The sequence below is a fragment of the Pundamilia nyererei genome, unplaced genomic scaffold (genome assembly GCF_000239375.1).
Source record: "Pundamilia nyererei isolate P.nyererei 1_Seehausen unplaced genomic scaffold, PunNye1.0 scaffold00059, whole genome shotgun sequence".
Lineage (NCBI taxonomy): Eukaryota > Metazoa > Chordata > Actinopteri > Cichliformes > Cichlidae > Pundamilia > Pundamilia nyererei.
Window position 1 is genome coordinate 208,667 of NW_005187460.1, and position 17,686 is coordinate 226,352.

Genomic DNA, 17,686 nt, shown 5'->3' on the forward strand with positions numbered 1-17,686 from the left:
AGAGAGAGAGAGAGAGAGAGAGAGAAATTTCATATTTTATTGATTGCAATAAAAGCAATAGATAAACTGGGCTGTGATTTACTGACATTCAGCATGTGTATGTGTATGTACACAGTAATAGGGACAGCAGTAGGTTGCAGACAAAGATGTCTCGCCAAGTAAAGGTAAGTGAGGCCACAAGTGAGGCCAAATTACACACACACGCACACACACACACACACACACACACACACACACACACACACACACACACACACACACACACACACACACATCTATATATCTTCAAAAACATTGTTTTTAACAGAATTTGTGAAAAAAATTGCCATATTGAGACAATTGTTTTGCTACAAGTAATCATTAACATTTAGAGAGGACTTCCATAAAGAGGTAAAACAGTGTCTACAGCTACTACGACTACATGGTGGAGGCTCTGTCATGGTTTGGAGCTGCATGCCAACAAGTAGTGCTGCAGATTTTGTCAAAATGAATGGAATTACACCGGGAAAATATCTCAAACTCACTGCCAATACAATATAAAGGTGATTATACCAAATATTGACTTTCACGCTTGTTAGAATTGTACAAACTCTATTTTTGTGTCGTCTACTGTATGACCATATATGTTCGTACATGATTTCAATAAATCACTGCACCCATTTCCCATAAAGAAATGAGGCGTGGCTCGAGACTCACAGTATTCCACAGAGGCCTTGTGTTTGCTTTCTCCTGCCTCCTCTCTTCCTCAGTAAAACCCTTGCCTATATTTCCTTCCAGCTTACTCTGTTAAGCCTCCTCTCTCACACAAGTCTGTGCTCACATACAACTATCCCCGCTTCCAGTCATCTCCCAAATTGTTTTCTTGTCCTCTCCCTTTTGCTTTCCCTTCTTTTCGCTTAGTTTCTCCCACCGTCTTCCTATCCCTCGTCAGTCCACCTTTGTCTTACCGAGCACGCGCATCAGTCATCCCTATCTGTATCATGCCATCTCCATTCAGTATCGAATGAGAGGGAGAGACAAGGAAAGAGAGATGCTGCGTCAGCATGAGGACACAGACAGCGAGAGCCAGCATGTTAGGGAGGAGGAAAATATATGGTGAGTTAAAATGAAAGAGAGGGAGAGTAAAAAAAAGGAGAGAGAAAGAAAGAAATTGTCCTGTGGGCACAGACATGATTGAAAGGAGTGAGTGGTGGGGAATAAAAGGGAGAGAAGGAGGCAGGGCATATTAGGGGGAGGGAAACAACAACATGGTTGGGGGTGGGGGGGTTGGGGGCAGAGACTAAGAGTGCAGGACAGGAATACAGCAAAAGAATAACAAAGGGGTGTGAGAGTATTGCAGTATTTCGTTTCTGTATGCCCTTTTGGAACTAGGTTAGTGGCAGAAATCACACTTACTAACACACACACACACACACACACACACACACACACACACACATACTGTACTGTACGTACACAGATGCACAGTGGCATACAATACTGTGAAAAATAATTGGCGCCAAATGAGCACATGTGCAGATTAGATCATTGTAATTATTTGAAAGCACACACAGTGTTGCTATCACAATACCTAAACACTTCTGCCCCTCCCTCCACTGATCTAATCTTTTCCATACTGACATTCAAGCACACATGATGATGCATGGACACACATACACCAACACTAGACGTCACTTCACTACGCTATTTTTGTCTGCCAGTGGAGTCCAGACCAGCTGCTACCCTTTAGGAAGGTGCCAGCCTCCCCATTAAGATAAGGAAGTGTGATAGCATGGGCCTGTTTTTTGTTTTGAATTCTGGCATTCATTTTATGTCTGACAAAGCATGCAATGTTTATAATGTTTGTAAACATAATATTTTCACTGTTTATAGTGGCTTATTTGACTTTTACTCTTAAATACAAAAAATTTACCCCAAATAAATGAGGGGTACGATGAGCACTGTGCCTCTTTCTCTCATTATGTGAAAGAGGCCCATGTTTTAGGTATCCTACATTCACCATTTGTTGTTTGTTTTCTTGCTGACAAACATCCAAAGTAACTTATGAATACCAGTGTTGCAAACACATATTTGGCTTTCAAAAATGTGCCAAAAAGAGTTTGTGTTGTTTTCAAGAAGACAAACAGGAAGATGTTGAACCGTAACTTAGCAGCCTTCCCTTTTCTCTCTGTCAGTTTATTTATATCCCTCACTTCTTTCCCCTCCGTCCCCTTCTCTCTCTCTCTCTCTGGGTCCTGTTCCATTATGCAGCAGTGGCAAAACAGCTCAAATCATTTCCTCATTTCTTCACTTGCTTATCACTTTTCTCTCAGAAGCACTGATTTGGTCAAATGAATAGGATTAAGCAGTGTGGTTAAAACCGATCTAATTATTTTGATAATCAGCTGCCCTAAAGATAAGAGACACGGCTGAAGTGCTCCATTTTAGTCCACCATTATGCAATTTCAATAGATTCTTATGAACTGCAGTTAATGTTTCTTTTAGCAATTCAAATCTGGGCTTTCAGTTTTGCTTTTAGGAAGATTTGGGTAAAAAAAACAACAAAAAAAACAGGAATGGATTAAAGTTTTTTGGGGGGTTTTGCTTTTTTTTTTAAAGAATTATCCAGCAATAATAAAAACTAAATGGTCTTTAAATTAGTTTGTAATTTTAAATAATCCCTTCAGTATCTCCCTCCTTAACTGCAAAGCCTCTTTACATGAGACAATACGCCTCCAGAATTAAAGCAAATTCATGCTGCTGGTCCAACCAGCACCAAAAATAAAGGTTTTACATTTTACATTTGACACAGCTTTGATTGCTTTGCCAAACGAATGGGAGCACCCAAAGGCCTGTTTAGCCCTGCTTGGCCTCTCTTACTCTCACTTAGCATCATTCAGTGTGTAAAGGCCTCACAGCCGCCCACTCTCCCTCCGTGTTTATTCCATACAGCATATGTTGTGCCCGCATCTCACCCCTGCCACTGCCTCCTCTCCCTCATCACCCACACACAGCCGAGTTGTCACTTCGTACAAGATGCTGACGGTGCTGTGTGTGTATGTGTGTCTGCGCTCTATGTAAAGTGCAGCATTTGACTTTCTTTTCTTTTTTCCCTTTTTTTTCTTTTACATTATGTTAATGAGAAGTTTGTTTGTGTATCGAATGGCACTTGCTGATTTAACGGTGAGAACTGACTTGCTTTTCACAACCAAAGCGTGCTCGCGAATGTGCAAGCTTGAGCGTATGCCAGCACGCCCTGCAGGTAGAGTGCAGGTTTCCAGCAGGGTTTGTGTAGTATCAGCTGCTACACGTGACCAAAAAACATGAGCATGAAAAAATCAATCCATCACAGACTCTCTCTCTCTCTATTTTCTCTCTATTCACGTATCCAAATCCCAAAAATAGCTCTTCCCCACGTCACTGTGCCCCTCCACACATACACACACACACTCGCAGACATAGACACATTCTCAGAGAGACACACGCGCGCACACGTCCGAACTTGCGACTGAATTATTCAGCAGAGCCCGAACGCAGAGCTGAGAGAAAAGGAAATAAGAAAAATCTGAAGGGAAAGGAGACGGGGATGAAAAGCAAAAGAGAAAGAAAAAGAGAATCAATTTTATCTGCATACAGTTAACATGGATAGGCAAACAGATTTGTGACCAACAGGCTTAGGATCATTCATTCACATTCATAGATAAATATTATGATAAAGGATGGTTGTCCAGATTCATAGTTGGTCAGCTGTTCATTCTTGTTTTGATTCGGGGAGGGGGGCAAACAAACAAAAAAACAGGATTTCATGAAACTGAAATTAGATAGTGTGGTTTTGTTTTTCAAATGGTAAAGTAGAAGATTTGTTCAGCAAAATATGAATCGTATACAATTAACTGAAGCACAGTACCAATCTATGCGAAAAGTATTTAGAGTAGAGGCAATCAGCTGATATGCTGCAATAACAGAGTGACCAGCACAGCCACAAGATCTTGACCCCATTCAGCAGTTAAGGAAGTACCTTAACTAATGGGGGGCTGGGGAGGTTTAGCACTCTATTAATGTAGTGGTATCACTAATTGTGAGGCACTGATGGAACAGCAGAGTTGGCCTAGGTGCATCTCTGCACATAGTGGGTGACACAAAGAGAGAGAGAGAGAGAGAGAGAGAGAGAGAGAGAGAGAGAGAGTCCAGTCTACACCAGTGAAAGAAATATTGTCTACTTAAAAAATAATGTATTATTGGCTGTCATTGTCATTAGTGGGTGTAAGCGTTCTGATAGTATTTTCAGCTCATTGCATGTGTTTTAAACAGCTAGCATCAACTGTAGGCTCATAAGATACATTAGCTAACAAGTGAGCTGTAGTTTTTATGAATTGTCTGTGTCTTTTAATACATTTAAAGCCGAGCGCTAGTGATACAATATGACCGAAGAGGTAAAAAAAAATCTAAATCAAAAACATGATGGTGTTTAGCACTGGGGGATTTCACTTAGAGAACCAGATCTCTGCCACACAGCTAGCTGCTAAACAACACAATGATTTTGATTTTGCTCCAATTGCTCATTGACAATATATTAAAATAGCACTCACTGGTACCATATGAGAAATAATGTAGCTTACATGCATCATTTACTCTCTGTGATCTGTCACCCCATTTAGCTTACTTGAAGTAAGGGCATGGTAAGCTAGATCTTCTGATGAGTTTATGAGCTGTTCTTTTTTGAGTGTGGAATGACGCACAGCATAGATCTTTAACAACTTTAAGAAAAAAAACAAGAATTGCTTGCACGAGTTCTAATGTATTATCTCTAATCCACACAAGGTCAAACTTATGCACACAGGATCAAATATAAACATACGCCTCCAATGATATTTGGTTAACTGTCTTGTAGCTACTTGCACTTTGACCAAAAGCCTTTGGTAGCCACCAACAAACTCCTGGCATAATTCTGGTTGGATATTTGATGTTTCTTTTTGGTATAACTGGCATTTAAATGAGTTTCTTGGCAGCTTTTAAATGTAGTCTATACATTTTCAATAGAGTTGAGGTTGGGGCTTTGGGAAGTCCATTCCAGATGCTTAATGTTAGCCTGCTTTATTCATTCCAAAACCAAGTTTGATGTCTTTTTGTGCTTATTGTCATTTTGAAACAATCACTATTGTCCAAGTTTCAACTGTTGATCTGGAGAGAAGTTCAAGAATTTGAAGGTAGTCCTCTTCCTCCATTATTCTATCCACTTTATGCAATGCACTAGTACCACTGGCAGCAAAGCAGTCCCAGAGCATGATGCTGTTACTACCATTTGGTACAGAATTCTTAGATTAGGAATGTTTCACCTTTATTCCTCCAAACATACCTCTTTTGTAATTTTGCCTCAATGTTTGTCTCAGCGGACTAAAGAATTTTCTCTAGAAGACATTTGACCTGTCCACGTGGACAGCTACAAATCTCAGTTGAGCTTCAAGGTGTTGATCTTGGAGCAGCGGCTTCTTACTTGGTGGGCACCCTTTCAGTCCGTGGCAATGTAAAACTCACTTCTCTGAGTTTCAAACTGGTGTTTCAGCTGTTTCCAGTTTCAGACAAGCTTGAGCCGTGGTGGTTCCTGGGCTGCTCTTTAAACAATTTTCTCTCATCTGACTGTGACAGTTTGGGTCTTCTTACAGACATTGAGGAAAGTGATGGCACAACTTGTGTCCAATTGTTTGAACTTATGATCTTGAATCTGCAGTTGTTTAGTTGCGTAACTCTACCATTCTGTGTCACAGATTGTCACTGACTTCCTTGAACTTTTTCATTTATCTGAGTTTTGGACAATCCAGTTAGTGCTGTTAAGCAAATCCCTTTTATGCTCCAAGGAGCAAACTGCCAGTTGTAGTCAATCATGATCACTAATGAGAAGTTAATAGGCCTTGGCCTTGTCAAGTTGAAAGACATCGTAGAAACTTCAGTACCAATTATCAAAAGATTTAAGTGACTATATGCATATATTGGAGCCTGTACATATACTTTTGACCCTTTGTGGATTAGAGAAAATCCAAAATAAATTCAAACTTGTGCACCCATGTTTTAAGTGACTGAAAATGTGTGGTGCACAATATTTCACCCCGCAAAAAGAACAGTTCAAAAAAAGAAATTAAGTATTTTGTACAACAATTTTGTTCCAAAAATGACTGTGCTATCTGTTGTCTTCAGCTTGAAAAGAGTAGACAATGGAAAAAGACAGAGAGACCTCACAGAGAACTCAGTGTTCCCTACTTCTATGAAAAAACATATATCATGCCCTGCAGATGATCAATATCAGCAGAGCACACCCGTTTAAACCACTGTTTTATAAATATTCCAAAAATATCGATTGATTCATAAAGGTATGAAGAAGGGTATACATGTGCATGAGCTGAACGGGAACAGTAAGAGATAAGTAAACTTAATGAGAATGAAGTTGCAGCTGTCAAAACGTTAACATTTTTAGACTAACATAGCAAAAGGCTCAAGCAGCCAGTTAGGCAAAGAGCAGTGGGAGGAATGAGAGGAACAATGATGGTAGGACTGTGAGAAGGAGAAGGAAAGCATGATGGACAGGAATTGAGCAAATGAGAAAAGTAAAGGTAGTGAAACGTGAGAGGAGATGACAAAACATCACATCCTATTAATCAAAGTGAGTGAGAAAAAGAGTAAAAGAAAAAGACGAAGGAAAAGAGAGGGAAGGATTGGCATTAGCTTTCATTGTGTGCATGTTACTCAACATTTAGGGATGTCGTGAGGACAAAAAGGTTCCCACATACCATTTATGGTCAAGACTTGGTGTTTTGGTTAAGATAAGGGCAATGTTAGCTTTCGGCATGTAGCTGCTCAGTGCACTGCTTGTCTGAGTGACAAAAGCAAGTTTGCGTTGAAGTCCAGGTTGCATTCAAGCAGGCCGTCCCAGAGTGTTTGTCTCTCCAGCACTTTGTGTTAAATGATTTATATGCAGACAGGCAGTTTGGTTGTCTCTCTCCATTGTTTCTCATTAGGCTTACTGACTTCCACCCTCCTCTCTCTGCTTCTGTCTTCCCATTGTCAATCTCTCTGGTGAACCAAATGTTTGATTTTCACTTTTGGGATTCACATATTCAATTTTGTATTTGTAAGTATGTGAAGGTGTGATTTAAACTACCTCTTATTGCTGCCAATACACCGTACATGTGTTTGCAGTTCTAAAATAAGGATCCTTAAAAAAGTAACATCTTTAATTACACCCAAAATTAAGTATGCTTTCCAAGTCATGTCCCCCCAACCAACCAGCCGACAAGGCAGAGCAAAAAATACTGCTGATTACAACAAAAGTGCAAGAGTCCAAAAAAGGGTTATTTTGGAGAGCTGAAACAGCCTTTTACCTCATCTTAACACTGTAACCTTCACCTAACACAACAGGTTAAGACATTTGAAAAACACATTCTTAACAAAGACTTGCTATTTTAGTTTTTTGTTAGCAGTGTGGCTACAATGAGACCTCTATGTGAACTGGAGGACATAAAAGGAAAGAGAGCTAAAGAAAGGAGGGCAGTGTATCATCAGTGAAAAGTGCTCTTTTCAAGCAGCTCCTGTTATTTTTAGTCTGGCCTGATGTGAAAGACGAACTCTTGGACATAACCACACTGGATTTTTTTTTTAAAAAGAAGAAAAAAAAAAACAACCCATATGAGAAGTACATCTGTATCAAATGACAGAAAGAGAAACAAATAGGCAGCAAAGAGATGGCTGTCCAGTATCTACAAAATTAAGCTGGTGTTTTTAGCTATCAGCTAACAGTAGCAGTCTGGAGGAAAGCTAGTAAAGAGTTATGATTCTGCAATGATTATCGGCTTACAAAATGTTCATGTTCACAAAGAAAGCGTGTTGCAGCTACTACAAATGGCCATCCAGGAGTCCGAATTAAGCTATTATTATTATTATTATTAGATTGACTTAATAAATCACATTTTTGAGATAATTACCTGAAAGTTTAAAAATTTAACCCCAAATTTTGACTTTCGACTGACAAAAAATAACTTTGTTTTTTGTTTGTGGAAAAAAGCTCCATATTCCCTGGACCACATTGACACTGTATAAACAGTAAGTACAATTTCCTGCTTTTCTCTGTATGTCTCAGTGCAGAACTCAGACAGACACTCCTGAAAAATCCCAGTGGGTTTCCCAAAAGGCAATTAATAAAATATCATACCAAACAGCACATGTCAGCGAATGTAGGAAACTTCAATCAGCCTGTCCTACAAAAGTATGAAAAATTTAAAGCACTTCCACACTCTATTTCTTATATTTTAATAACCTTTTTACTTTTTTATCAATTATCAACCTCTGTCATTAAAGAAACACAAAAGCCAATAAAGCTCATTAAATTTGACTAAAATTTGAACGAATTAAGTGTTCTGCAAAAACAAAACCAATGGTGCAACTATCTCATATTGCACTGTTAAAAAATTCCTTCCAATAATCTTCATCGCACCAGCCTCAGCCACCCAGTATCTATGGTCTTTACAGCATCTGTTACACTTTTAATACCACAGAAAAACAAATACACTGTTTCCTGAATTTTCCTGTTGAATTGATACCAAAGTATTAGTCATGTCTTAATAAAAGCTTTTTAAGAATGACCCCCCCCCCACACACACACACACACACACCCCACAAAAAGGCCAAATTTGCCCATCTTTAATGGTCAGTCATTGTTGTCTCCAGTTCCAAAGCATTATCCATGTCTAGCATCAAATACAAAACTATAATATGATTTAAAAAATGCCCTTTAGTGTACTGGCATGAACACAGAGCACAAGCACACCATTGCCTTACAGCATATACAGACCCTGAAAAAATTAATTGTTTCTATTAATACTATTAAAAATCTGATAAATGCATTTGTATATAAATAAAGCTTTTGGATGTTGAATATTTCACCATTTGTGCAAGGAAATTAAGGAACCATCATTAGAAAAATAGGTGTAAACATATATAATAAACATAAGCACGACTGATAATGGCACCTACAGCGTATGCAGAATGTTTGAAGAAAAGCTTCAATGGCACTGGATGCCCAGGCAACGTGTCAGGTTACAGAGTTCTGAATACTGAGTTTTACACATTATATATAGCAACAAAATATTAAGAGGCCACCAGAAATTCTTAAATCTCCCTCACACCCACATTAAGATTATTAAAAGGCATAATTTGTGTTCCATTTCATGAGAACAGTGTTGCTATAGATAGAATATACTGCATATAGACTTCTCTATTTACAAAAAAACAACAAAAAAACAATTGACGATGATGATGCAATGGCACCATATGGTGTACATGCAGTGTCTACTTGTAAAGCTGCGTCAGTGTGTATGTGTTTGTCTGCACATGTTAAAAAATTTGTGTGTAATGCATAGATGTAGATTACCTAAGCTGACCCAGCACGACACATTACTTAAACAGAAAAAAATGAATTACATGAAAATGCATTTGCAGGGTTTACAGAATCTCATTGGGTGACACCTGACACCCTTGGACAAGGTCATTCCTATTAGATGACCCTTTTAGTTTCAGCTTCCCTCTGCTATATGCTCTAACATGCATTGTGCAGTAATTTCAGGTACAGACATTATTGCGACAGAATAATTCATAATACTTGTTCAAATACAGGATTGTTTATTGATGAATACGACTAAAATGTAAATTAACTACTATTGTCTCAGCTCTTAACTGTTATGACACATCAGAAAGAGCCTCCACAAGATAACATTTAAGTCTTTGACACTGAATTGTTGCCAGCTCAGTTTTAACGGTTACCTTTGTTCTGGTACCAACTTTTTACACTAACTTTTTATTCTAACTAGCCTTACTCACTTCTAGCTAGCTGACTCACTGTGACTGCACACATTACCTTGTTAAAACTGCAGACATTGTGCTGCCAAAGATACTCAATGATACCAATTATTTTCAAAAATGGTTATAAGCGTGTGTATGATGTCAATCAGCCCCTAAAAGTCTAAGCAAAGTGTGTGTGGGGTTTGCCATTACTGGAAATAACTATTCACTGTTAAGTAGCTCACACTTTCCTATCAACATATAACCCACAGCAGTCATTTAATTAGCAACCAAAGAGTTCCTGTGTCCTGTGACTCCTAAGTTCCGACACTTGCCCAGTGGAACCAACCTATGGACTGAAGTCTGGAGCTCTGAAAGATGACACATTTTTTACATAAATTTGGTAGAAAGAATTTTGTCACTTGTGATTTGTTTGTTTGATAGTAATTGACATTATTTGTAAAATATAGTTAATGCTAAAATATATATCTCTAAATGCATTTATTGTTTAGAAAATTAGTTTAATTTATAGATTGGTGACGAATTAAAGGGAAACTGTAGAACAGTGAGGGGATCTGGTAAGACTGGTATGTTACGGGAGGCTTTTTCTGGCTTGTTTGAGACCTCCCTTAGAGGGAGATCACTGCAAATCACTCTGAAGTTGTGAGTGATCACCGTTGTCCTGGGATGAAATATTTCTATCCTGTTGGGTGTGATCTCTTCCAGGATGACAATGCCCCTATCCATAGGGTCCGTGAGGGGTCGTTGAATTTATGACTATAAATGATGTGAATCATATGCTATGACCTTCACACTTCACATATTTCAAATTGAACACTTACGGACCGACATATTAGATATCCCTCTTTTCAGCATATCATCAAAGCGCCAATTATTTTTCAGATAAATATTGTTGTAACAAAAGGGAAAAAGCTAGGATTAAATCGCATCTGAGCACTACTTCTAAACTATTCACAGTTTGTTTGTTTTTTATAAAAATGAAATGACGCAGTATTGAGACTGCACCCCATGATGCTATTTCTATTTAAATGACCAAATATTAGCCTAGTGTATGTAAATGTGCACGTGAGAGCACAGTTATTTATGTGGCACTCCCACGGGCTCAGTTCACAACTAAATAAAGCCGCAGGTCACGGTTCGACCTGTTAGTGAGTCCACTGAGACTCACACGTCTGGTGAATCAAAAAGATGTTTCAGTCTGCACTCAGAAAAAAAACAGCCAGTTAAATCTACCAAATAACTCAGCATGCAACACTTGCATGTATTGCAGGTTCAAATCCATCAATTACATTTCATGAGCAGCATTCACTGTTGTTTTATGTAGTAGATTTAATTTAATGTTGTGTATGTATTGAGCAACCTTATGCCCAGGTAAAGCTCTGTAATTTAAAATGTTTGCAGACAGAAGGGGAAACAGGAGCTTCCAGAGAAAACAGGTAATAGTTACACCTCATAATTAACAATAAGTAAGTAATTATCGGGAGGTAAACCAACACCCCAATGCTGCCATAACAAAAACAAAACCATTTAAAAAGTGCTTGACTGATTTATTGGGCTGCCTGTCTTAAAAACCACATCTGTTTTAGAAGTAGGTGAAAAAAAGTCTAAAAGCTGTATTGTTAGTTATTAGGCAAACAAAAAAGTGCCTTTATATTTATACACAAATTTGAGCCGCCACACTGGACTTCTTATGAAAGTCAGAAATGAATCATGTATAATAAAACTTTTTTTGGTTGTTGTTCAGAAAGGTAGGTAACTGTAGTTTGGCATCTTAATAAAAAAAAATGTGTGTTTCACTATTTCTTCTGCTTTTCTATAAAACAACGCATTTGAAAATTCACAGGCAACAACAATAATTATATTTTAGAAATAAAAATATGATTTGGATTAAATAGTTTACGCATACTGATGGATTAACATTAGAGAGACATTAAAAAATATTTAGTTAATTTAATTTATGGAAGCTGTGGCACCAACCTTACACTGGGTGGTGGTTTTGCATGTGACATCATCATGTCTCTCAACCCCTTCCCTTTTTTTTATAAGAAAAAGCTAGCTTTTTGTTAAAAACTCAACTATAGCTCAAATTTTAAAACAACAAGAAAAATGCACAAAATGCAAATGAATCACACAAGACACAAAATGTGGACAAAGACATGCAAAATGATTCTAAATTGTTTCAAAGAGATCCAACATGACCACAAAGGAATGCAAAACAACTACAGAGGGAGGCAAAAACTTCAACCATGGCACACAGAATTACATAAAACTGAGAAAAATCAGCTTCTATCATTGGCTGTACAGCTATTTACATAATTAGGATTGGGATGTCCTTGTGGCCTAAGAGCGTATGTATGTGTATGTGGTTTTGCATGTGACAGTGAATACCACTCTTCTCATTTGGTCTATCTCTACAGTCTGCTACAAAGTCTGATGAAGGAATAAAAGACAAGAAATATTAGATCAAATAAGCAAAAAGTGAACAATGCCCTGTCTTCATTAGCGTTATCTTTGCAGGCACTACCAAATATGCTCGGAAGAAAAAAATCCAAACAAACTGAAAAGAAAAGAAACTATATTTTATTTCATAATGTGAAGCTATCTGGTAACGGATATGACAGTTTGTAAAGTGACTTCTTCAGACAATTTGCTATAATAGGAAAAGCACATGTAGTTGTTAATAAAAACAATTCATGCTCTCAGTAAGCAAGTTGACTGTATGTTTAACTGTTGATTCGGTGGTAATGTATACATACACATATAACCTCAAAATCCCTGCACACTCTTGCGTTTGCTCAGCAACACATCTGTCATTTAGTCACTAAGACATGATTCAGAGGCGCTCTAAGTATCTATGCACGGGAACAACCCAATTAGTGTGTGTAGTTATGTCACGGCTCAAGCATCAGCATAGATCAATATAATCATTACTCCAATTTTCCCTCTTGTCATTAACAGTTGCACAGAAACTCACTTCCACATTTGCATGCATTCATGCCTGCATACACAAATCCTGGAAATGAAAATACCGAAATCACTTTTCATTTTCTCTCCCTAGGAAACCTGCTGGTTTCAGAAATGTGAAAATGCAGGGGATTGCTGGAAATGCAACACTGTCACACTTAGTGGTTGGAGTAGGCCTACACAAGCACACACACACACACGCACACAGTGTGAAATGATGACACATTCATTCAGTGACACCTGCATCTTCTGTGATTAAGATGAGCATCCACAAAATGTGCAAGTTTCTATATTCACACTGGCATACTTGAGTTATTAACCCCCCCCCCCACCACCACCACCACCCCCCTCTCTCCCTCTGTCTCTCTGCCACACACACACATACACATCATATAGAACACCTGCATCGTGCTGATATGGGAACTTGTGTGCGTTGCCACAAGAACACACGTACACACACATTTAACTAATCTAAATTCCTTTTCTCTCTTTTGGTTCCCCCACCTCCTCTGCTCCTTCCTCCTGTTTCTGTATACCCTGGCTGGGCATTGTGACTATACTGCACATGCTGACATCAGCAACCAGATGCGCCCCCTATACCTCCACCACAAACTCAAACCACACACACACACACACACACACCACTTAGGAAGCGTATATCAAACAAGTCTCGCGGGATTGCGATGTGAAAATGCAAACAAATGTGATTAATGGTGATCAGAATGGTCCACTGTTACAGAACCACCCTCGTTAATTGACTATTAATTAAACACCCAGCAACTCCTCTGTCACCTACTGTAGCCTATACCTCATTCGTGACTTGCACGGATGGATCTGCTTGTTACACGTTTGATACTGGGACATAACGTAAAGTCTGCAGCTCATTTAACGGGGAAAAAGTGAAACATTATTAAAAACAGCTGTCTGCACACAGGCCTACCTGTAGGTAAGGCCTATAAAGGCGTTTACCCACTGCACACATGGTAAAGGATATGGCCATTCGGTGATCTTTTTGGCGTATTTTCTCACGAAGTTGTCCTCGCTGAAAATGAACAGCGAACGGTTGACAGTGAAGCAGTTCTGGCGTACGGGGATGGGGTTATACAGTGCCATTGTCCGGGCTCTCTGCGCCATAGACTGCTTGTACATTCTCTGGGCCCCGGGCCCTCCAGGTGGGCCGTGGCCATGCCCGTGACCATGCCCATGACCGTGTCCGTGGCCGTGTCCATGGGGTCCTCCTTGCCTGCTACCACCCCGGCCTCCCGGGCCTCCTCCGCCAGGTCCTCCGCCATACCTGGCTGGTACCTCGTCTCCGAACCGCGCCATTCTCTGGACACCAAAAGCCAATCTTCACGAAGCAGCGGAGAAGGAGACCAATGCTCAGCTGTGCAACCACACAACATTACATCCCATCTGGATCAGAACGTCTCATATGCACAACGGGTTGTCTTGTAAGCTTATGCTGAACACCTGCACCCGGCGAGCAGTTTTGCAGCGCTTGGTTTTAGCAGACGAGGACGCCCATGTACTGTCTCCTTTTCTGTGCGTCTCTGCCAACGGCCAATTGTGGGTGTGAGGAAATTAAATGTGTGGTCGGTTGGCTGACTGGTTGCACTGTAGGGTAGTGCTGTGGGGTTTCTCAGTCTTTGTCCACTCTTATGTCCATATAAAGCAGGGTTCGCTCCCAACATGAAATCATGGTGAGACTGTAGCGAGTTAACATGAATGTTTCATGTTGCCTACGGTACAAGCCTGCCTCAGAGCGCACCCGAGCTTCCTGCACCTTGCTGGACGTTTCATGTCTTTGCTCTGACAACGTTAACGCCCGAGTATAACACAGGCCTCGATAAATAAGACTGTTAAAATAAAAATAAATAAATAATAAAACAGCTTACAGCTATCCACGACAGTCACTGGCGTTCAGGTCGGCATTTTGGAAACAGTCGCGTTTCCACAGACTTAAAGGCATTGAAATGGAAAAGCTACTATTATTTATTTATTTCTGAAACATCCGCAATGTTTGGTACAGTGTGTGGTAATAACGTGGCTCCAGCCACCTTACAGTTGTTTTACCAGTACACTCCACAAACCTTTGGACCGGAAAAATGTGACATTTGCTATTCACGAGCCTTATTTCAGAATGTGAAATTTCAGAAGGCAGCAATGAGACAGAACAAATACCGTTTTTCCGTGAATCATCGGTGTCAATGCTGTCTTAGGTGGAATAATTTTCTCAAACGATTTCATCAGCACCCATCATCTTCTATCCCTCACCTGCGTGGCCATCCAGAAGCCGAGCAAGGGACACGCGAGCGACGGCGTCAAAGACAAGGGTAAGACGGTCGCTTCTCCGCCGCTTTACACCCTCTCATGATCTTGGTTTGGCCATTCTATGTGTAGCAGTACGAAAGTCCATCACCATTCCCGCCTTTAAAGAAAAAAGTCTACCTTCGTCTGCACCGATGAGCTCAAATGTCCTGGCAGAGCGTCCTTCGTACCTCTCGCTCTCTCCCTCTCTCTCTCTCATTGGAGTAGTCCGTTCCTCACGGCCTCTTCTCTTCTCTGCTCGTCCGGCAGCCCCCAAGGGGAGGGAGAGAGGGACGAACGGACAGGATGGATCGATGGATCGGTGAATGGATGGTGACAGGATGAAAGGGAGGGGACTGACTGTTTCCCTGGGATTCGGGCCCGAGTCTGTCTATAAATGAAATAAATCGCTCCTCGCGGTGTCTCTCAGCTTGTGTGAACTAGAATGGGAGTCTGCTCAGTTCTGCAGCCAGAGCACATGACGCACGCAGCGCGTCCAACTTCCAGACCTGTGTCAGGGATGGAGGCATCGCCTACTCGCCTGTTTCTTTTAAGGTGATTCGGGCTACATAGCCCTGTCCGGCTGAACTGAAACACAGATATCCCGCTGTTGTCAAACTGAGGCGGACACTCTTGTCTGTCTTCTTCAAAATAAGTATTGTAGGGACTTTTTTTATTAGGAGCGTGTGTGCGGCGGAGGGGAACTGTGCGCGCGCAAATGTACGTATGGCGACGGGGTGGGAAGGATGCTGGGGGGGGGGGGCATTATGCAGCTCTTGCAAAGATACAGCTGCAACCCAAGCTGACAATGACTGCGCGCACACGGGCTCGTCAGTAAAGGCGCGTCAATGTGTGTACGCGCGATCCTGCGTGTGTTTGTTAGGGAAGGTGGTGTGTGCGTGTGTGTGTGCGCGCGCGCGGGAGGAGGGGGGGGCAGGCTATTCTTAGCAGCAGACATTTGGAAATTAATGGACGAAGAGAGCACTCCTCACTCCCTCCCTTCCTCCCTGAAACTGAGTCTAGGATCTTCTTTCCTGCCTTCATCGCTCCCTCACTCTCCTCTCCTCGAGGCTTTCATCATCGCTCCACCGAAAACACCGGTGCCTGCTGAAGGTGTGACCATATGGTCTGCGCTAAGGCCCAAGCAAAACAGCAAATATTTTCAGTGACAACACAGAGGGGAGACAGGGGAGGTGGATGGACGGCGCCGAGAGATGATGTGATTTATTTCATAGTGACAACATTTCTGCACACACCACCATTCCACCTTAAAGCATTTCTTTCTTTTTTTCTTTTTCTTTTCTTTTTTTTTTTTTTACCTAAAACACATCGTTTTGAAAGCAAACCTCCAAGTGGACGCGGGAGAACGGTGGCAAAGAGCTGTTGTCATATGTAATCACCCAATATACACCTTCAGCAAAATGCTGGTGCCACATTATATTAAGCCCCTAAGAAGAAGAGAGGAAGCCCAAAGTCTGGTCCAGGACAACATCCCCTTGTATGTGAGCTAATTGATTGACTCCACACATAGCCGTGTCAGTGAATGGGAAATCATCTAGCATATAGAGATTTAAGGGTGCCTGGCAAATCTAACAAATCAAATCAGCAGAGGCGTGCGGAACGTGTGAAAGCCAGTCGATACTTTGCCACCTTAAACGCCTCAAATATGTCAGAAGGGGATCGTTTTGCTCTGTGTGCACTTAAGCAAAGAATTCGGCCATGAGAGATACTGACCCCTCCTCAAGGGCATGCAGGATACAAAATTTAAATGCTGATCAGAAGCATCGATATTCTGGTAGATACATTTTTTTTACTGTTCTTTTGTTTTGTTGGTATTTTACTTTGATACAACTTTGGCAATACAATTGTATTTCAATACAATTTCAATTCGACTAAGAAAAACCTGATGACTGCTATCCTTGGCATCACTTCAGGACAATGGACAGCACCACAATTCAGCACCGTGGAGAACAACGTGAAATCAGAAACAAAGCCCCAGTGTTACAAACCTGAACGATTGCGCAAGTTCATTGTAGGTCTGACTCACAGGGAGATGCCACTTCAGACAACATGGTTCATGTTTGTGTGCGTATATACAAATTGCAATCCATTACCTTCATTTATTTAGCCACAATCCATTACATACCCATTTTCTAGCAATTGAAGCTGTTTCGGGCTATTTTTCTACTACCTTACACCATAGTCTTAGTGATTATACTCAGCTAACTGCAGTTCAGCGTAATCCTTCAATTAACTTCTTGTTTATTTTGTTGCTTTGTTTGCTTGTTTCTACCATTTTCTTTCTGTCTGTTGCAGTATCCTTTTGTGGGGGGAGGTATTTACTTTACTTTATGAGGTTATTCATGATAGTTATGATTTAGGCGATTGGGAGTAAAGTGATTTTCACAAATACACAAAGATAAAGATCTATGTGAAACACCTTTGTTGTATCATGAAGGAAGTGCTGAAACATTATCATAGCAGAAGAAGAAAAGTTAATTGTAGTACTTCCAAATTTATAATTTCTCAAATTTTACTATTTCATTTTTTCTAGAATTAGGCCGTTTGTGTGTATTTGAGTCCGACCTCA

The 17,686-nt window shown here is 40.4% G+C and overlaps 1 protein-coding gene across 7 annotated transcripts in view; it reads right to left on the reverse strand.

The window, feature by feature from the left end:
- cacna1aa (calcium channel, voltage-dependent, P/Q type, alpha 1A subunit, a) overlaps window positions 1-15,791 on the reverse strand; it is an 81,368-nt gene extending 65,577 nt beyond the window's left edge. For 6 of the 7 annotated variants that reach the window (XM_013911255.1, XM_013911256.1, XM_013911252.1 and 3 more), the window contains exon 1: window positions 13,784-15,789. In XM_013911255.1, coding sequence (XP_013766709.1) covers window positions 13,784-14,115 — 332 coding nt within the window. In that variant the 5' untranslated portion in view covers window positions 14,116-15,789. Of the gene's footprint in view, window positions 1-13,783 lie in introns of all 7 variants that reach the window. The other variant, XM_013911254.1, reaches the window with a different exon arrangement.
- Between the last annotated feature and the right edge of the window lie 1,895 nt (window positions 15,792-17,686).